Source organism: Colletotrichum spaethianum, assembly GCF_022836535.1.
Source record: "Colletotrichum spaethianum MAFF 239500 DNA, contig26, whole genome shotgun sequence".
NCBI classification, from domain to species: Eukaryota; Fungi; Ascomycota; class Sordariomycetes; order Glomerellales; family Glomerellaceae; genus Colletotrichum; species Colletotrichum spaethianum.
The window spans coordinates 730,986-750,622 of NW_026054796.1; the positions used below are offsets into that span (position 1 = coordinate 730,986).

Here is a 19,637-nt window from a genome sequence, read left to right on the forward strand (position 1 = left end):
CCACTCTCTTTGGCGGCGTTCGGGAGGCCTTTTCTTGACTAGGACCTCATCGTGGCGGTGGCGGAGGGGACAGGGCAGAGGAAGAGGCTGGACGTGACAGGTGCCAGCTGTGCGGTCGGCGGTCCTGGTGTTAGGTCCTATACTGCCTGTGTTCACGAGATCTGAACGCCCTTAGCTGGACTCCAAGGACTATCGGGAGGGTTCCACGGAGGTGGAAAGTCGCGGTCTAAACGTAGGGCCAAGTGTCTCATAACGGCGGAGACAGCGGGATGCTGGCCGAGCTCAGCTGGACTGATCTGACTTTGATCGTCAGGGTCAGGGACTGGTACCCATGGTCTCAGCATGAAAAAAGGAGCCTCAAAACGAGACGGAACCCCGTCTCTACGTGGCTGTTCGAGATTCTCCTGACAGAAGGTCCAAAGTCCAAGTCCGTTCGAAACGCTTTCAGGACTGTGTTACAGGACACCAGGACTCCCCATGTCTTGGGCACGTCGAAGGGCTAGACTCCAACTGGGACTGGACTGAGTGAAGAACCCCAGGAGGCGTCCGACGCTATCGAATCAAACGAAAAGACCGCAGCCATGGAGAACAAGGTTCAACTGACTTGTCCAACTTGATTCAGCCGCATCTGTGGCAGACTGTGGGGGACTTCCCAATGCGGCGTATTCCCGATTCAACACGCCTCGCTGCGTATTCGGTGCCAGTAGGCTTCTTGTGAGGACTCCCATACTAACACTAACACACCAAGCCCTCGAGTTTCGGAGGCCACCTTTGGTTTATTTTCGGTGACGCGGCTCGATGGAAGCCACAGGAGGGAGTGCTGTGGGCGGGTTGCTAGGTTTGGACGCATCTGTTGACCATGGCGTTCACGGGATGCACTCCGATGGTTTGGTATTAATACGCCGTGGCTGCCGGTTCAACGTCGTGAGGGTCGCGAAGCTGGGTGTCAAATTTGCATCAAGGTTGAAAACCGCAACATTCGTTAGCTCTGGTTTCACTTGCGCGGCTTCACTTTCATTTGCCGTTCCCTGTCGTTGTTGATTTTCCAGCGTGAGAGAACCTTCATCATGAGGTTGAGCAAGCAGCCGAAGGCGCCGCAGTACCAGGTCATCGATGCCTCGAGCAAGTCAACACCTTCCCCTGCCTAGTGAAATCGCATGATGCTAACACCAATCGTCTTGCAGGGGCAGCGGATACCAAAAAGACGCCGTTCAGGGCGCATCTATACTCCCTCGTCGCGCTGCTGGTCGTGACGCTCGGGATGATCGCCATGGGGGTGATGCTCAACCGCAATCTCCCCGCGGGCTCCGAGTCGCAGTACGTGCTCTCCGGCTCGGGCAAGGCCGTCGTGTCGGCCGCGAACAAGCGGGAACTGAGCCAGAGAGACAAGGCGATCCGGAATGCAGCGGACCTGGTGTTGGACGTGGAGAGGAGACAAATCACCCCCATCCAACCAAATGGTACGACGCCAACGAATATAATTCCAGGCGGCGGGTCCCCCACGGTAATACTGCTGCCGCCGACGCCGACGTCGGGGCTCGATATAATGGCGCCGCCGGAAGTAGTTTTGGACACGGCGACGGATCCAGGGACGACGACTGATCCAGGGACGAACATGGATACAGGGCCGACTACGACAACGGCTTCATCGGTTGCTCCGACAATTACTAGTAGCTCGAGCATCGGTATTCCGACCTCGATGAGTTCTAGTTCGATTCCTATCTATACTTCCAGCTCGAGTTCCAGTTACGCCTTAAGCTCGAGCTCTGTCTATATCTCAAGCTCGAGTTCTGTCTATATCTCAAGCTCGAGCTCTGCTTATACTCCTAGCTCGAGCTCTAGTTATACGTTGAGCTCGATTTCTACTTACACTTTAAGCTCAAGTTCTGTCTATACTTCTAGCTCGAGTTCAACTTCAACTCTCAGCTCAAGTTCTGTTTATCCTTCTAGCTCAAGTTCCAGCTATACGTCCAGCTTGAGTTCAAGCTCTATATCCAGCTCAAGAATCCCGACGGCTTCTTCCGCTTCGTTCTCTACGTCCACCCTCTTTCCGGACAACACCGCCATTACTTCCACAACTAGTTCAATATCTACAGCTACCCTCCTGGAGGACACGACAACGCCTCTTCCACTCACATCGACAACAATACCCGGCAGCACCGTCTCCGACGGCACTACGTCCGAAGTCGCCTCGGCTACTACAACCCCGCCTGTATCAGGAGATACGAGCGAGCTTACAACCTCCACGTCCGTCACCTCGGATGGTTCCACGACCGCCACGCAGACAGACGATACGACGTTTTCCACTGCTACCCCGAGCTCGATCAGGTCCAGTACCAGCGCAAATACGGACCTTAGGTCAAGCTCCAGCCGGACAACGGTGGCTATTTCCCAGTCAACTCTCAGCAACAGCGTCACCAGGCCACGGTCTACTCCTACCAACAGCTTAAGCTTAGTCCCCTCCAACAGTCTAAGCACACCTCCTGTCAACGCCTTGAACCCAACCGAGAGCTTCTCATCCGGAGCCTCGCGCGACACAAGCCAAATCGGCACCACGCCGAATGCCTCGGTTTCAACGCCGCCTTCGGGGCCCTCGGGAATACTCCTGATGCGACACCCGTGCCAAGTGAGGACACGATTATAGATTCGACGGGTACCCAATCGGCCAGGCCGGAGGTACAAACGAGCATTCCCTCGCCGTCTTCAGCACCCGTAGCGACTCCAACTGCATCTCCGTTACCGAACCTTTTATCTTCCCAAGATATTCTGTCGCCAAGCGCCATATCTTCCCAAGAGGGGTTGTTGCAGAGTGTTTCTGACCCCAGTAACCCCTCTATCCTGGATCCAACACCAGTGTCTGGGCCTTCGACCATCTCTCAGCCGGAAGCCCAGATTACTGTGTCTCTACCTGCAGACTCTTCCGGCATCTCTCAGCCGCCCGGTACCATCCCGACTCCCAACGGCTCTGTCTCTCCATCACCAGGGTCACTTCCGTCAGTGCTGCCCTCCGGAAGCCAGAGTGCAATTCCAAGCCAGAACATGCCAGCGGCGTCAGGGCCCTCTGCCATTCCTGGATCTACTGGCATGCCTTCCTTATCTCCGGATTCCAGCGCCAGCCAGAGAGCGGTCTCACCGGTCTCACCACCGGCTACAGGCACGTTGTCTGCCACGCAAGTGCTGCCAACAACGGATGTCCCGATCAACTTGGCCGAGGTTCCCTCATCTAGAGGCCTGTCAGTCTCTGAGTCCGGGCATCTGCGGCATCTGCAGCATCTCCCACTAAGGTTGCTTCGAACTCTCTCCTGAGCATTGTCTCAGCACCGCCAACTGTGTTAGATGCCGTCGCGTCTGTCAGTCAAGGGTTTTCTGCTTCTCCAAACTCAGCTGCTATATCTAACTCAGTTGCTATGCCTAACTCAGCTGCTATACCTAACTCAGCTGCTGTACCTAACTCGGCTGCTATATCTAACTCAGCTGCTATATCTAACTCCGCTGCTCCCTCTAATTCAGCTGCCGCGTCAAATTCGGCTCCCCTCTCAGCCCTACCGACGCAGGCAGATAATCCAAGCAGTATCCAAGCCTCGCTTTCGCCAGCCGCATCCCAGTCAAACTCGCCTCCGAGCGCCAACACACCTGAACCAAGCGGTATTCCTCGGTCCGGTGCTGCCTCCCCCTCTAATCCCCCAGCAACAGCAACTCCCGCGTCCAATACCGAAGCAGCGTCAGAAACGGGGACACAGAGCGCATCTTCTCCTGCAACCGAAACTGAACCCACGGCAACAGAATCCACAGCTGTACTCACACATGTTGTCGAGAGTGCATCGGCAACACAACCAGGGGCCAAAGTAGAACAGTCGCCGGTGCCAAACATACCCAATGAAGAGACCGTGGTGGAGAAGGTGCCTGTTGCGAAGGCAGTCGTCGCCAACTTCGTCCCCGTTATAGCCGTCAGGTTGTTCACCACGGCCGTGTCAGTTTCCTACGCCCAAATCGCCGTGTTCGAGCCCCTGCGCCAACTCATGACCGAAACTGGTGCTTCGGGTGCAGCGCTCGCCGGATCGTCCATTACACTTGTGCCCTTCGCCGCAAGCTTTCTATACGCAGATATCGCCAGTGCCTTCTCTGCCGAAGCGTTCACCGCTGATGCCTCCTGGTGCTCCGAGCAGCCTTCGCAAGACGCCGACTTACCATGCCGTCCTCGCATCAGCGTGAACAGGTGGGCAGTGAATGTGGTGATTTCTGGCTTGGCGGCCGTCGCGGTGTCCTTGATCTTTATCATCGGGCTCTGGTACAAGACGCCTTCGCGCATCACCGTCGACACAACATCCATCTCGGGCGTGGCCAGAGTCGTCGGTCACCCCGAGGTCGAGCGCGCGTTCACCACCATCCCCGTAGACATGACCAACGCCCAGCTGGCTGCCTACCTCAAAGACAAACGCTTCGCCCTCGGCACGTTCCAAGCCGAGAGCGGCGAGAAATATGGTCTCGTGCCTGTTGAAGAAGCAGAGGACCGTCCGCGGTCCTTTTTCCAACGCACCGAAATCTGGGCCGTCCAGAAGAAGGCGAGCTTCAAGACGTCCTCCTGGACGCAGACCCGTTTCAAAGTCGATGTGCTCTTCGGTGTCTTCCACCTCGCGCTGCTCGGCCTCGGTATCGCCGCCCTAGTCAATGTTGACAACCCCCGCCGCATCTTCAGCTACGATTCGCGTCCCGCAACCATCGCCGTCCGCGTCAGCATGTGCTTCATCGGTATCCTTGTCTCGCGGTACTGGGGCATGGTATTTGCCGACGCGCAGAATTTTGCGCCGTACGCGCGCATGCACGCCAAGCCGTCCAAGGCGGAAGGGACAATCATAAAGCGCGGGTACAACTTACCTCTCTTGGCTATCGTGCCTCTAGCGAGGATGGGGTATTTCATCCCCATGGTTGTGGCGATTACCGCGCTCTTGGCTGAGTTCTTCGTCATTACCGTGAGTGGGCTGCCGTGGCGGCCTGGACAGCTGCGCGGGGAGTACATCTTTTGTGGTGTCGGGTGCGTGATGATTGCGCTGCTCATGCTGACCGCCCAGGGGCTCATGTTCTACTGGCGCAGCACGTTGCCCACCCTGCCTCGCCGGCCGGACTCTGTTGCTTCCGTCATGACCTACGTCGCTGGCACGACGATGAGCCGTGACTTCAACGCCGTGTCTGCGTTGGATGAGAAAACGGCCGACAAGACCATCGCCGAGATGGGTAAGAGGTATGCGTACGGAATGAAGGTAGAGGAAGACGGGAGACAGAGATGGGTGGTTGATGAGGTGGGGATGGGATATGAGGGAAACCGCACAAGGACGATGGAACACACTGCGTGAGAGTGATACACTTCTTCTGTAACTAAAATAAAGAGGTGTGAAGAAAACCTCCAGGGAAGAGAGGAATCCGACACATGCATCTAAGACAAACAAACTGATATTAATGAACCGAGTATGCCCTTCTATGGCATTGATGCTATAGTGATTGTTTAGTTCTTGGGACGCCAAGAACGATGCAGGTTTGAATAAGAGATATTCACTTCCGCGGGCATTTTCGTTCCTCTGTCGCGTTGCTGCTTGTTGTTGACAGGGGTGTTTCTACTACTCGACAGCGAAGAACTTTTCGGACCAGGTCGTGGCGACTTCTCTCTAGACGAAGGCAAAGGGGCTGGTGGTTCTACGGGTACTTTTTTATCCTCAGAAACCGGGCTTATACTGGACGGCGCTTGTCCAGCTTGCTGAGACACAGGAGGCTGCTTATGGTTTTCCGGTTTGTTCCCTTCGGGTGTAGCTCTTGGCTGCGGCCTCGGAAAATAGTGTGTTTCCATGGGCCACATTCGCATTTCTACCGAATCTCCGGGTCGTATCCAATGTTCCCAGACTTGTGGAAGCAGTATACCCTCACGTACGACGAGGTCATAACGCCCCTCCTGAACAAGTGGTTCTAAAACAGCTACGTGACTGAAAGCTTGTTTGATAAGCTCCTCGACACCCTATGATCGATTTAATGAGTCCAAGCTAAAACACCCAGAAGTATCACAAACAGGAAACCGGAAACTCACCTCCCAGGTCTTAACTTTTTCCATTGGGAACATGAATTTTCTGCCAACAGCGTCCTTAAAGTTAACGAATTCCATTTCTCGTTGCTTCGCAGCTTGTCCATCTTGAAGATTTTGACTTTGAGTTTCTTGCTGTATGGATTCCGTGGCAGATGCCTTGTTGAGATCCTGTGCAGTAACGCCTTTGATTTCGTCTTCTGTTAGAATTGTCCATTCACTAAGAAGCTCCTCGATAACCTTTTCCCCATGAAGTAGATTCTGAGATACCAAAGGTGGGAGGCTGCCTGGCCTCCATGTCACAAGAGCAGAAACTGCAGCATCATCCTCTGATTTGTCTAGCTCTTCATGTGCGCCAGCATCGGCGTCTAGATCCACATCTGCAAGAGTTCCGGCGTAAGAAGCGAACACAAGCTCGTATAGCCATTTGGCTGTGTCGTCTGAGGCGCCTTTCCATAGTGTTAGGTGGCTGGTTGAAGCCTCTCCGTCGGTTGTAGGAAAGGTTTCCGTGTCAGGCCCTTCCTCTGAGCCGCTACCAGAACCGTTGTTCGGCGTTTGGTTATTCTCATATGTAAGCTCCCGGATGGAATGCAAGGCTGCTTGGACCGTGTTTTCGGTCTGTTGGCGTCTTAATAATTGGTCTGCATCTTTTAAACTATTCGCACGAGGTTTATTAACACTTTGTCTTATTCTCAAATCCGAGCACGAATAGCTGGTTGGTTGGTTGGTTGGGGGGGGGGGGGGGGGGGGGGGGGCACACAGTGCGTTTTGAGCCTACCTGGAAGCTGTTCGAATCTGTATTGCAAGCGCAATGGTTTGGAGGACCATATTGATCGCGTTTTTATGAGCCTCAATTTCATAAAGCAACTGCATGCTCATTGATCGTCGGAAAGCCCATTTTAGTCGCCCAACGCCGCTGCCAATGTCTATCAGCTGTTCGATCTCTTTGTGTATTTTGTTGATTCTTCTCGACGCTGATCGGATTTGCCTGAGGAGATTCCGCCTGTAGAGTCCCCTACCGTCTCGCAGAACATGCCGAAGCTCGCTCAGAATGAGAGACAGGTCATGAATGCCAAGAGCGATATTGGCAATCTCCTTTGGCGCACCCCGCGTCGAGGAGACGAGCTCGTAGATGGCCTTTGAAAGCGATGCGCCTGCCTGGGCTATGCCAGCTATGCCGGCAATGACTGAGAGGGGGTCCATTCTTTCTTAACGTGAAGTAAAGGTTTTTGTGGTAATGAGGGGTCGTACTCGAAGGTGGGAAGGCTGGGGCATATTAGTTCATATTTGTCGCCGCTGTTGATGCGAACCAATTCGTCATTGGATAAACGAGGCGTCTAGGTAAGGCGTCCGTAAGAGTACCTGTAGGCTTCTGAGAAAGCTTTGAGGAACGCCTGTCAATGGTACAACCAGGCCCTACTGTTCGAAAGATACACCTTGGCCAATGGAGTCATTGACTGACATTGTCATCTGTGGCGCAGTCCAATCACTTCAACAACCACTGCTTCTGCATCAAATCCGGCATAGACTGTCGGTAGTCAATACTAAATATGATCACCTTAACTTCTCCGCCCTGTTACAGTAAAGAATCCATATAACGTTCAAACAATGAGCGCATTCCTGAAAATTAACGTTGATCTCTTGCGCAGCGTCTAGTCAAACTCGGATAGTGCTACATATTTTTCCTTGTCAGTCAGAACAAGACAACTTTGCCACCGTCAAAACGCGCATTGTTGGTGCTGGCAAGAGTAGGAGCAACAGGGATCCCAATAAGATTCTTACTACCATTCTTTAGTTCCTATATCATATCTAAAAGCTTTAATACTGTATAAGTCCCCCTGAATGACGCGAAGCCAATACTTAGAAAGCCCTAAATGTGTAGGATAGATGGATGGTGTGGATGTATGCCCATAGCTCGCCTCCACAAAGAAAATAGCTGTCAGAAGCAAAAGAAATGCGCCGAGGGGGAATCGAACCCCCGGCTCCCCGACGCTGCTTGATGGCAACGGAGAATTTTACCACTAAACCATCGGCGCTGACAATGCGATTGCTTGTTGCGTTGCTGGAACGCTGGTTGGTGACGAGCGGCGGTGAGAGGCTCATGTTGGATCGTGTGTTTGTGCGTGGGGTCGGTGTGGAGGGGGTCGGCTGGCGGACTCTGACCAGCGGGGCATGGTTAAGGAGAAGACCCATGGATGGGTCCAAGAGAGGGACTGTTGACAGAGTGGCTTGCGTTAGAAGACGCCCTTTAGACGTCAAAAGAATACTGGGACTCGTCGTCGTTGTATTTTTGTCTTCTCCGGATGTGTTTTACCCAAAGACTAACGAAAAGAAGTAAAAAGATCCACTCGAGATAGTAGACGAGATCAAGGAAGACCGAATATTTCCATGTAGAGAGACTCGACTCTTCAGAGACTTTGGCCTTGACATGCAACAGCGACAATCAGCCGTCGTTGATCTCAGCATTCTTTGAGCTTTTGCTAAGCGTGAAGCGCAAGTCATGTGTCACTTTGAAACGATCAGCAACAGACGCACTTGAGCAATTTGGCTGAAGGCATCAGTTAACTGTCTGAATATATGTAAAGCAATGCTATCTCTGAGTGAGAAAAACTTAGATATGTATCTAGGTTTGAAAGATGCTCCAAGCGAGCGTATCCCTTTAGGTTGAAAGCAAAAGAACCTAAAGAGAAAAAGATGTCTCGAAATCCATTTCGAGGCTCTTCTCCACCCTGCCTCTCCCAAATTTCGAAAACGCAGTACGGCAACCGTTGAATGCAAAACCAGAACGGAAAGCAAAGAAACCAGAAATGGCGACCATATATCGCCACCAATTCACCTTACCTTCTCAACCCCCCCTCTACCAATCGTACTACTCGGTTGTTTCGATTTTCACCTCCGAACTAACATGCTCCATCTTCACCATCTTTTTGGGCTCAACTTCCTCGAACTCCTCCAATGGCTCCGTAGCCGCCGGGAGACGGATAGAGACATTGTGCCACTCGGCACGCCATACGCTGATGGCGTTGGAAAGCTGATTCTTGGTTTCGCTGCTGATTCTCGCCAAAGTTTTCTGGTTCGCCTCCTCTGGATGGAGAGGCTTGACCAAGCGGCTCATCTCAGCCTTGATGGAGGTACCGCAGCCCTTCTTGTCTGTCCAGAGACTGGCGATGTCGGAAGAAACCTTTTTGATGTCGTCTGCAAGCTCCTTTTCGAGGTTGTCGCGCACTTCCTCGAACATTTCAAAACCGATGGCGTCGGCATGCCTACGGACCGCATTCGTTTGCTTCGCCATGATTCCCTTGCCTGCGATCGTGTAAGCGACAAGTCCTCATTCAGTAATTATTGTTTTTGGCTCTTCGTTACGTACCAGAGTGCTTCATGGCAGCTTCGTAACCTGGCCTCATGCAGTTTGCCATTGCTCTCTGCAGGGCATCTCTCTTCGCCCTGGAGGTCACCTGGAACATGGTGACCCGCTCTCGAACATCCGCGATGTATTTCTCGAAGAGGTGATCCAACTTGAAGGCGCTTGCTTTCAACAAGTCTTGGAAAGGCTGCGGTAATCCCTCGTCTACCCAGACCTTCTTGGTCCAAACGGCAAAGGCCTTCAGCCCAGTTCCCCGAATCTTGCCTTTAATGGTGGGAATTCGACGCGTAAACTCGTAAGCCCAGTTCTTAAAGTGAGCTTGCCAGAAAGCATGAGAACTGCCTCGAGTCAGAAAACATACATAGTGGGGAAGGTGCCTTATGGAACATTACACATCATCCATCCAGTGAATTGTAGACTTCGCCTGTCCGTTTCTGGCTGGACGGTTGAAAGGGCCGCCATTTCTTCTGACGCAGGCCCTGTAGGTAGACCAATGAGTCTTCTCATGCTTGGACACCGCCGCAGCGTTCGCTCGTGAATTCTTGCTCTCCCACCCATCAACCGCTCGGCCCAAGAGTTGAACAGCTTTGGCCAGCTCTGGCTCTCCCTTGGCCGCTTTCCTGGCTAGACTCGTTTTTTTCAGAGTTGTATCTCGCAGAGGCTTCATGGCGGCGAGATTCTGCTGAATGACAACGCGAACCTTGCTATTGATGAGCTGTCATGGCGGTCAGCAAAACAAGTTCCTCGCAGTAGTGTTCGACTTACATCTTTGAGATTGTTGCTTAGACGAGTCACGACATCCCTGACCTTCTTCTTCTCATCATTGGTGAGCTTCAGGGAGAGCAAGTGATCACCTTGGCTCCAACCATCGGCTGCGTCGAAGAGTACTTGCATATGGTGGATGTCGCCATCAACCCATTCCTCTCTGTATTCAAGAGAAACCTGGTAAAGCCAGGTTCTCAGGTGCGGGATGCCGGTCGACTCACGGTCTTGGAACCCCTCGAAGTTGCTCCTTTTGGTGGACCGTTTGAATGACTGAAATGCCTTGCTGCTGACAGGAAACACCATGGGCAAGGTGTCGGCAGTCGCTCGGGATTTTCTGTTCTTGTTCCGCGTTGCAAGGAGATTGTCGGCAACCTTCTGTTTCAACTCGATATTGCGCTCCTTAATGCAAAGATACTTGAGAAGCGACTTGAGTGCCTCTGTGTCCATCCTAGAGTAATCATCGCCCTCTTCAGGTTCACCAGATCCGGTTCTCGGTCTCACCCTGCGCGTCAGTGCTTCATCAGCTCGTTGCCGTCTCTCACCTGTTTGGTAAAGATCAGCGTTGCCACCAAAATCATCGTCCTCGCCCGATTCATCATCTTCACGTTCCTCGCGGTCTTTGAGCTCTCCACAAATTTTGCGAATATCGTCTGTGGGAAACTCATGCTCTGCAGAGCTGCAATCAATGTCATCGATCTTGGTGATCGCTACACAGAGTGAATCAGGCTTCAGCATGTCTTCCATGTCCAGGACCATGGTCTCACGCTCTGACAAGATGAGGTCTGCAGCTGCCCTGTTGTCGGCAGCTCTTGTCGCTGGGGTCACAACGATTCTCTTCTCAAGGCGATAGAGGTAGTTGCGCGCAATCTGAGCGCGCGACTCCAGAGCATCCATGACACCAGGAAGGTCAACTAGCTTGATTCCGTGACGGAGAACTTCGGATTGGAGAAAAATCTCCACCTGCTCAACTAGCGGCCAGTACTTCGCTCCTGGAAGCTCGCTCTTGGAGCTGGCCACATAGGGCTTGAGAAGATCTAGAAAACTCTGTCTCGACGCAGCCTTGACGGGTCTGAAGGTTTTTTCTGTTCTGTCGCCCCTTCCCCTTCTAAAGACGTCGGCAAAAGCTGGTGAGCTTTGAATGATCTGCGCCGGGGATGACTTTCGAATCGAATCCTGTGTAAGTCTAGACCAGCTGGCGACATTCCTGATCTGCCTGGTGGCTTGAGCGCATCGATCATTGTACTCAGGGTCCGGGTCTTCTCCCTGCGCTCTACTGGTCTCTTCGAGATCTGCCAGCTCAAATTTGAGCGCATCGAGTTCAGCCTCCACAGTCTCGTAACTTTTGAAAGTGATCTTCGCTCTGAAGGTTTTCCCGTCGGTGATGTCGTAGTTCCACCCGAAGATGCAAACGGCGGCTGTGCAGGCCTCGGAGTTGCTGGTGGGCACGATCGGGCACCCCAGAAGTGCATTGATCAGGGAGCTCTTTCCCAAGCCCGTCTCTCCAATGACGCCTACAAGGATCTCTCGCGAACTGTGTGCGTTGTTCAGCACATCTGCCGACAATGTTAGCAATGCCGGGTAGTCGATGTGTTTGCAGTTCTTACCCAAGTTGGCAGTCCAATCCGTCAAGCCTTCCTGAGATCTTCCCACCTCATCATTCTGGAGGGCTGCCTTGATAGCGGTTAGCTGAGACAGACCCAGGGTCCTCACTTGCTCTTTGGCCTCGACCCTGTCACCGATGCCGGTAAACACAGATATTGGTGCAGTAGCCATGTTGAGAAAGTAGTAGAAAAGGATTGATGAATGCAGAAGAGGTGGATAGATTGGAATGTATGTTGAAGAATAGGTATCGGAGAGCTTGAGTGTAGGATGAGTGATGCAAGGAAATTCGAAGTGTAGAAGACCTAGGAGAATGTGAACGCGCCGTAGGAAGTTGAGGGCAAAGTCTCTATCTCAAGAGCTGACACGCTTCAATAAGATTGAGGAAGCAGCCAAGTTGAGGAAGGTGGCTCTTGGAAAGAGTGAGTTGCACTTTGCGCACTTGATGAGGAGGATAACCCAAGTAAGCCAAATTGGAAGGAAGGAGAGGAACGTATGGTGGATGGGGAAGGCTAGGACAGCGAGGGTCTTGCTGATTCCTTTGTGTATCAGATAGATCCAGAGATGACTCAGGAAGCCGGTTTGGATGTTGTTGGGGTTAGCCAGCAAGCTGCTTCAGCGACAGAGAGAATTGAGTGAATGTTAAAAGATGGCAAGGCAGATGATGAATGTGTTTTATGTTTCCTTGATTGGGTTTGGAGTGAAGAGCTGTTATGATGGGGTGTCTTTCTGTTGGAAGTAGGTAGGTGAGTTGATGTGTGGTTGAGTAAGAAGTAAAGTTGAGGTTCGTCAGGTGTGTGAAGGGGTAGATATACCGCTGCCTGCCTGAATGGAGGAAAGCACTCGAAGGAAGGTGAATGTCTTCAAACCGCCAGCAGGGAAGGTTCAGACATATCGTCCCTGCTGTATATGGTTTCTGGCTTTTGCTATTATCAAGTGCTATGTCATCCCTAGCATGTCACCTCCATGTCGAGAGACCAAGGGCTTTCATCAAGAGTGAATAAAATACTCGTTGACCTTGATGGGAAAAAATACGCCTGATCATGGAGACAACATGAGGGTTGAGGCTTGCGATCCTACTGACCATTCGCCGCGCCGCCGCGCGCGGCGAGAGTTACGATTATCAGGTTGTCAAATCAAGCCGCCATAGCCTTCATCGTCAGGGCCGTAAAAGACTGATCGAGAGCCACACGTTCACACCAAAAACTCGCCGATGAAGACGTACAAACGCAATAATGGTTGAGAAAATTTCCTGTGAGGCCGAGGCGCCAACGCAATGTGCCTTATTCTGGGTATCTAAATTGAGGGCAAACCCTCCGACACAACGACATCCTCTTCATTTTCGGTCCATCATCTCTTCGAGGATAACCCTCCTCTTGACCCGCAAGCCCTCCTGTTCGAAAGGGGTGCATGCGACACTCGTACCTTTGCCTGTAAGAAACGACTGCTCAAAGCCCTTTACGACCTGGCACAGCCGAGGCAGACGAAGAAACCGCCGCTGCCCAGTCTTTCTTGAGGCCGGCTTGCGATTGCCACGCTCCCTTAGAGTCTCTGCGGCCTGAGCTTTGGAGAGCAGATGACTTCGAGTCAATCACATTGTTGGGGTTCCGCGGGGACTTGTGGCCCTTTTGTTCTGAGCGACCTGGAATAGCCCGGTCTTTCGCCTGACTTGAATTCCGCGAATGATTTCTGCGCGTCGGTAAAGACGCATTGGCCGACTGCAGCGGAGAAGTCGCTGTCGCAAGCTGATGCATTAAGTCGTCCGCAGACTCTGGTTCGGACAAGTGCTTGTCCTCAGGCGCGTCGTGTTCGGCGATGTACGCCTGCAGCTTCCAGAGGTAGAGCTGGAGAGGTATAGATCGCTGCTTGCGCAAGACAAACAGCGAACTGTCGCGAAATATGGGAGTCTCCCGTAGCTTCGCTAGGTATCCTTCACCCAGCAGCCGTCTGAGGTCATAGACGGGCAACTTCCTCTCGTACTTGGCCTTTGGGACGTCATACGTGGCAAAGTCCTCCAGCACCGTCACGTCGCCGCCCGACTCACTATTGTTCTGCTTTTGGGGCCGTTCTCCGAGTGGTACCATAGCAGGCATCCGCGCTGAGGTATCGTCGCGACCCTCTCCCAGCTCCCGAGGCGCAAGAGGTACGACCGCCGGTCCTCCCCGCGCGGAGCTCGGCGAAGTACACGAGGTACTTCATGACGTTTCGGCGCATGTTTTCGAGGACGAAGTCATCCATGTCCTCGCGCCACACCTGCCGTTCGCCAAACTGCTGCGCGACGGAACCCTGCCGTTTGGATAATAGGCTCTTCCACTTTTCACCGTGGGGAGTATTCTTCCGGGTCCCGCTCAGAGATTTGAGAAGAGGTTTGCTTGCCAGCACATAGCTGGCCGGAGACCGTCTCAAGAGCCTGTCTGTGGCCTTTTGCTGTGCAACGGGGGTTTCTGCCGAGCCCGGCTGTTCTAGAGGGTCACCACCATCTACGTTTGGCTCGTCCTTGCTCTCCCAGTCCTTTGCAGCGTACAACACATCCAAGTCGCTGGGTGTCCACCAGTATCTGTTTGTTTCTGAGTTCTCTATCTGCTTGAACTCCTGCAGGAAGTATTTCGGGAGGTGTGTTTGGGACACTGGGCAGAATCGGATCGGGGTCGAGAGGGCGAGGGCTGTGAGGGCATGTTAATAACTGCTGCAGAAGGCTTTGCAGTGGTCGGACTGCGGGAACACTAACCATATGGATTCGCCTCAAGTTTCCTGCGAAACCGTCCTGCGGGTAACACGTCCTTGGGCCGCCTGGGCTTCGGAGTCCTATACCTCGTCCGAGCCTCCATCCACCGGGGGTCCATTACCGGCGAGATGGGCAGGTCGCCCACCGATGTTCCGACTGTCTTGTTGATGGAATCGACCTTGAGCTTTTTGTCGTATCCCTCAAGGCCCTTCTCGGTCTTGCGAGCGAACTCTTGCCTTCTGAAAAACGGCGATGGTCTTTCCGGAACCCCCTCCGACTTTTGGCGGCATTGACAGAACTGCGTCGGTGCGCTACCCAGAGGCTGCCGAAGGAGCCGAACTGCCGTACATCGTTTCATCCCGGGTCGCCCTGTTGAGGGCGGAGGCGGGGCGGGAGTCAGTCGGCGACGGGGAAGGGTATGAAAGGTCTCGGCGTTCGGAGGGTCTCGAATGACGTTGGGGATTCTGGGGAGTCAATTCTGGGGGCCAGGAGCTGGGCGGGAAGGGAGAAAAAGAGCTTTACGCGCTTCGGGGCAATTTTTAGGCGAAGACGCGTAGGAAGCTCGGAGCTCGGGGGGTCAGTGCAGGGGGCAGCTCCAGCGGGAGTGAGTTCTCTGCATGGCGTCGTCACCTCCACATTTGCGCCTGCTGCCGTCGATTGCCGCTTTCGCATCTTTCCCACCTCGGAACCATCATCGCACCTCGCAATACACCACGAATTGCATTGCGCCTCAGCAGCCATGAACTGTCAAAGGACACTCTTCCGAGCCCTGCGGGCCGTCCCTCGGCGACATGTCAGAACCTTCACAAACTTTCCCAGCTTCCCCGTTGGAGGAGGCCCCGGCGGCAACAGCCCGCCTGTTGCAAACATTCCTCTACCTTACATCACCGAGGTCTCGGTTCGTCGTCCATGACTCTCCAGCATCTCTCTCAGGCCGCGAAAGCTAATTGATTAGTCCAATGGTTGGAGGACATGTTAGTAGCGAACGTGCCCACACGATTGAGCCCCCCCGCTGACAGTGCAGGTAGACGACATCTTCTCCAAGCTGCTGCAGGTAGCCATTCCACGATGACCCAGTTGCTGCGCACACGGCTGACGGAGCTAGGAACGAATTGTCTGCCTCAACGGCGCGATCGACGATACCGTTTCTGCCTCGATAGTCGCCCAGCTTCTATGGCTCGAGTCCGATAGCCCCGACAAAGCGATCACGATGTACATCAACTCCCCTGGCGGTTCTGTTTCATCGGGTAGGAAGACACTATTCTCAGGAGAGTTTGAGTAAGGCTGACGTGGCCAGGACTCGCAATCTACGATACAATGACATATATCAAATCGCCAGTGTCGACAGTGTGCCTCGGCGCCGCCTCCTCGATGGCGGCGCTGCTCCTGACAGGAGGCGAGGCGGGCAAGAGATATGCACTGCCGCACAGCTCCGTCATGATCCACCAGCCTCTTGGCGGGACGCAGGGCCAGGCGTCCGACATCCTCATCTACGCGAACCAGATCCAGCGTATCCGTAAACAGATCAACGAGATCATGAAGCGGCACATCAACAAGTCGTTCGGCCACGACAAGTACAGCCTCGAGCAGATTCACGACATGATGGAGCGCGACAAGTACCTGACAGCGGAGGAGGCCAAGGAGATTGGCGTCATTGACGAGATCTTGACGCGGAGAGAGGAGAAGGACCAGAAGGAGAAGGACTCGACGGATGAGAAGAAGACCAAGCCATAAAAGTGTCATGACACTCGAGTGAGCGAGGAACGTCTCAGTGGTCCACCCATGCCATGGGCGGAGAGCTCAGACGGCCGATGGAGCAGAGCTGCGATTGCAGGAGCGGATTATGGAGGCAGCATGCGCGTTGCCGGGTAGCCGCACTCCACAGACGGCGGATTCGGTCTGAAAAAAAAAACGGGGCTCGTCCGGGACCGGAAGTGATCTGGGCTCAGCGGAAATAAGCATGTAGAGATGAACTGTATGAGTACATACACTAGAGGCTTAGCAAAGTCTCGAGATGAGCAATAATCTCGAGGAGGATCAGAATCTTGAAGAGAGTGATGAAATCTAGCATCGGTCCCCCAGTGTGCAAGTTATTCCAGGATGGCCTGAGTTCGCTCACCTTGGCTCACCTCGTCACCTTATTGACCTTGCACCGGCGCCGGTGGCTCACCTTGACACACAGCGCACTAAACCTGGGGGAGCCACCAAGCCAGCCAATCAGCAAAAACCTATTTCAATGCGGGGAGCACTCGGCGGGGAGCTCCAGAATTTTTGCTAGCCGACATCGCCCAAATCTCCCCCAGTCCCGTCTGGCGCTGCCAGTGGCCCCAAAAACCCATCGTCGATAGTTTCGTGGCCGTGTCCCTGTGACTGTCCCTGTGATCTCAGGTCTTCCCTTTTCACCGCACCTTTCCTCCGTGACTCACCCCGGGAACATTATTTAACAAAGAGCTGGACAAGTTGCAACTGCTCCTGTATTCAATTGACCAACCCACTCCGCTCACAACCTCCGCATTCTAACCGACCATCCCGTTCTTGGGGCTTCCCGGTGAACCCTTGACGCAATGCTCTCCCGGTCCATCTCCCGCCAGTCACAAGCTCTCCGAGCTGCGACGAGGCGTCCTGCCTTTGCCGGCCATGCGTACGACCTCCCTCCATCCCAATTGACCTCTGCAGACACATCACAAGGGACGCAATGGCTAACCCGCGCGCAGCCGCCTCCTCTCCTCCACCGTGCCCCGACGCGCCAACGACCAGTTGAACAAGGTCTCGGCCAACATCACGCAGCCCAAGTCCCAGGGTGCCTCCCAGGCTATGCTCTACGCCACCGGCCTCACCGAGGAGGACATGAACAAGGCCCAGGTCGGCATCTCGTCCGTTTGGTACGAGGGCAACCCCTGCAACATGCACCTGCTCGACCTGTCCAACATCGTCCGCAAGTCGGTCAAGGACGCCGGCCTGATCCCTTACCAGTTCAACACCATCGGCGTCTCGGACGGTATCAGCATGGGCACAAAGGGCATGCGCTACTCGCTGCAGTCGCGTGAGATTATTGCCGACTCCATCGAGACCGTCATGAACGGCCAGTGGTACGACGCAAACGTCTCCCTGCCCGGCTGCGACAAGAACATGCCCGGTGTCGCCATCGCCATGGGCCGCGTCAACCGCCCCAGCATCATGGTCTACGGTGGCACCATCCAGCCCGGCTGCAGCAAGAGCGGCGAGTCCATCGACATCGTCTCCGCCTTCCAGGCCTACGGCCAGTACATCACCGGCGAGATCACCGAGGAGGAGCGCTTCGACATCATCCGCAACGCCTGCCCCGGCAGCGGTGCCTGCGGAGGCATGTACACGGCCAACACCATGGCCACCGCCATCGAGACGCTCGGCCTGACCATGCCCGGCAGCAGCAGCAGCCCCGCCGAGGACGCGAGCAAGAAGGCCGAGTGCGAGGGCATTGGTGCCGCCATCAAGAACATCCTCAAGGAGGACATCCGCCCGCGCGACATCATGACGCGCCAGGCCTTTGAGAACGCCATGATCGTCGTCAACATCCTGGGAGGCAGCACCAACGCCGTGCTCCATCTCCTGGCCATTGCCGACTCTGTCGGCATCAAGCTCACCGTTGACGACTTCCAGGCCGTCTCCGACCGCACCCCCTTCCTGGCTGACCTGAAGCCCTCCGGAAAGTACGTCATGGCCGACATGCACCGCATCGGCGGCACCCCCGGCCTGCTCAAGTTCCTCCTCAAGGAGGGCCTGATTGACGGCTCCGGTATCACCGTCACCGGCAAGACGATGAAGGAGAACGTCGAGAACATGCCCGCTTTCCCCGCCGATCAGGAGATCATCCGCCCCTTCAGCAACCCCATCAAGCCCTCGGGCCACATCCAGATCCTGCGCGGCCAGCTCGCGCCCGGCGGCTCTGTCGGCAAGATCACGGGCAAGGAGGGCCTGCGCTTCGAGGGCAAGGCGCGCGTGTTCGACGAGGAGGACGCCTTCATCGCGGCGCTCGAGCGCGACGAGATCAAGAAGGGCGAGAAGACGGTCGTCATCATCCGCTACGAGGGCCCCAAGGGCGGCCCCGGCATGCCCGAGATGCTGAAGCCCAGCTCCGCCATCATGGGCGCTGGTCTCGGCAAGGACGTTGCGCTGCTGACGGACGGCCGCTTCTCCGGCGGTAGCCACGGCTTCCTGATCGGCCACATCGTGCCCGAGGCCATGGAGGGCGGCCCCATTGGTCTGGTGCAGGACGGCGACGTCATCACCATTGACGCGGAGAAGAGAGTCATCGACACCAACGTCTCGGACGAGGAGATGGCGAGACGGAAAGCCGAGTGGAAGGCGCCGCCCCTCAAGTACAGCAAGGGTACCCTGAAGAAGTACTCGGCCCTCGTCAGCGACGCCAGCTCGGGATGCGTGACGGACGGCAAGATCTAAGGTCTTGTTTTTTCTTGGATACTCCTCCAAAGGGGGAAAGATACGAGGCAGGGGGGGGGGCGATGTTTTCTCTAGAGTTCAACACTGTTATACCATCTTCTTGTACGGCTTCGGAAAAAAAGGTAGTCCAAAAATCGGAGTTTTGTTTGCGTTAAATGGGACTCCCGTTATTGTATAGACAGTTCAGCCCGTGCTTGTAGAAATGATTCTGCTTTAAACATAAAATTCGAACCGTGGTATATGAGGCTCCAAACACACGTAAAGCGTACATACACTGAATTACACAGCGGCTTCCGTTAAAAAGTAGAGGCCGCTCATGCTGCTTTTCGGTTGCCAGGCGACGATTTCGAAACATGGCGCATTAAGGCCCCCAGCTCCAAGCTATGCAAACATCCGCCAGACGCAAAAAGCACAATTGCCACCAAACGTTGTCCACATTGTCCAGCTCCTTGTACTGCTACTCTTGCGTTGCGTCCACGGCTACTTTCGGCCGTTCCAGGCCTCAATAAAGGCTTCCTTGTCCCGCAGCGTCAGACCGACGCGCTTGTTACGACACAGCCTGGCCAGCGCCTCGCCGACCTTGTCCAGCACCCTTTGTTCCTCTATCGACAGCGACGGGTCGCCTCCGCCTCGGCGCTGCGCTACGCCGCTATCCGCAACGGACGACGAGACGCCGT

General features: G+C 54.5%; 7 protein-coding genes and 1 non-coding gene across 8 annotated transcripts; 3 read left to right on the forward strand and 5 right to left on the reverse strand.

Annotated features, from left to right (window-relative positions):
- Positions 1-1,067: 1,067 nt before the first annotated feature.
- On the forward strand, positions 1,068-2,358 carry ColSpa_09160 (uncharacterized protein; the record flags this gene model as incomplete). Its single annotated transcript, XM_049275372.1, has 3 exons — positions 1,068-1,126; positions 1,216-1,651; positions 2,083-2,358. 3 exons carry the CDS (start codon positions 1,068-1,070, stop codon positions 2,356-2,358), a joined length of 771 nt encoding a protein of 256 aa, XP_049131329.1.
- Positions 2,359-2,930: 572 nt separating this feature from the next.
- Positions 2,931-3,806, reverse strand: ColSpa_09161 (uncharacterized protein; the record flags this gene model as incomplete). The annotated part of the gene is given in 3 exon segments (XM_049275373.1): positions 2,931-3,231; positions 3,489-3,792; positions 3,803-3,806. Coding segments are annotated over 3 exon segments (609 nt in total).
- Positions 3,807-4,019: 213 nt separating this feature from the next.
- Positions 4,020-5,351, forward strand: ColSpa_09162 (uncharacterized protein; the record flags this gene model as incomplete). The annotated part of the gene is made up of 1 exon (XM_049275374.1): positions 4,020-5,351. The coding sequence occupies one exon, from the start codon at positions 4,020-4,022 to the stop codon at positions 5,349-5,351; it is 1,332 nt and encodes a 443-aa protein (XP_049131331.1).
- Positions 5,352-8,022: 2,671 nt separating this feature from the next.
- Positions 8,023-8,103, reverse strand: ColSpa_tRNA_241. The gene is given in 2 exon segments: positions 8,023-8,057; positions 8,068-8,103. It is a non-coding gene; the product is annotated as a tRNA-Gly (tRNA).
- Positions 8,104-8,936: 833 nt separating this feature from the next.
- On the reverse strand, positions 8,937-9,531 carry ColSpa_09163 (uncharacterized protein; the record flags this gene model as incomplete). Its single annotated transcript, XM_049275375.1, has 2 exons — positions 8,937-9,370; positions 9,435-9,531. 2 exons carry the CDS (start codon positions 9,529-9,531, stop codon positions 8,937-8,939), a joined length of 531 nt encoding a protein of 176 aa, XP_049131332.1.
- A 288-nt stretch (positions 9,532-9,819) lies between these two features.
- ColSpa_09164 (nuclear GTPase SLIP-GC) lies at positions 9,820-11,969 on the reverse strand (the record flags this gene model as incomplete). Its single annotated transcript, XM_049275376.1, has 3 exons — positions 9,820-10,146; positions 10,197-11,707; positions 11,801-11,969. The coding sequence occupies 3 exons, from the start codon at positions 11,967-11,969 to the stop codon at positions 9,820-9,822; spliced, it is 2,007 nt and encodes a 668-aa protein (XP_049131333.1).
- A 1,274-nt stretch (positions 11,970-13,243) lies between these two features.
- Positions 13,244-14,878, reverse strand: ColSpa_09165 (uncharacterized protein; the record flags this gene model as incomplete). Its single annotated transcript, XM_049275377.1, has 2 exons — positions 13,244-13,838; positions 14,520-14,878. 2 exons carry the CDS (start codon positions 14,876-14,878, stop codon positions 13,244-13,246), a joined length of 954 nt encoding a protein of 317 aa, XP_049131334.1.
- A 2,206-nt stretch (positions 14,879-17,084) lies between these two features.
- Positions 17,085-18,960, forward strand: ColSpa_09166 (putative dioxygenase; the record flags this gene model as incomplete). The annotated part of the gene is made up of 2 exons (XM_049275378.1): positions 17,085-17,161; positions 17,235-18,960. 2 exons carry the CDS (start codon positions 17,085-17,087, stop codon positions 18,958-18,960), a joined length of 1,803 nt encoding a protein of 600 aa, XP_049131335.1.
- Between the last annotated feature and the right edge of the window lie 677 nt (positions 18,961-19,637).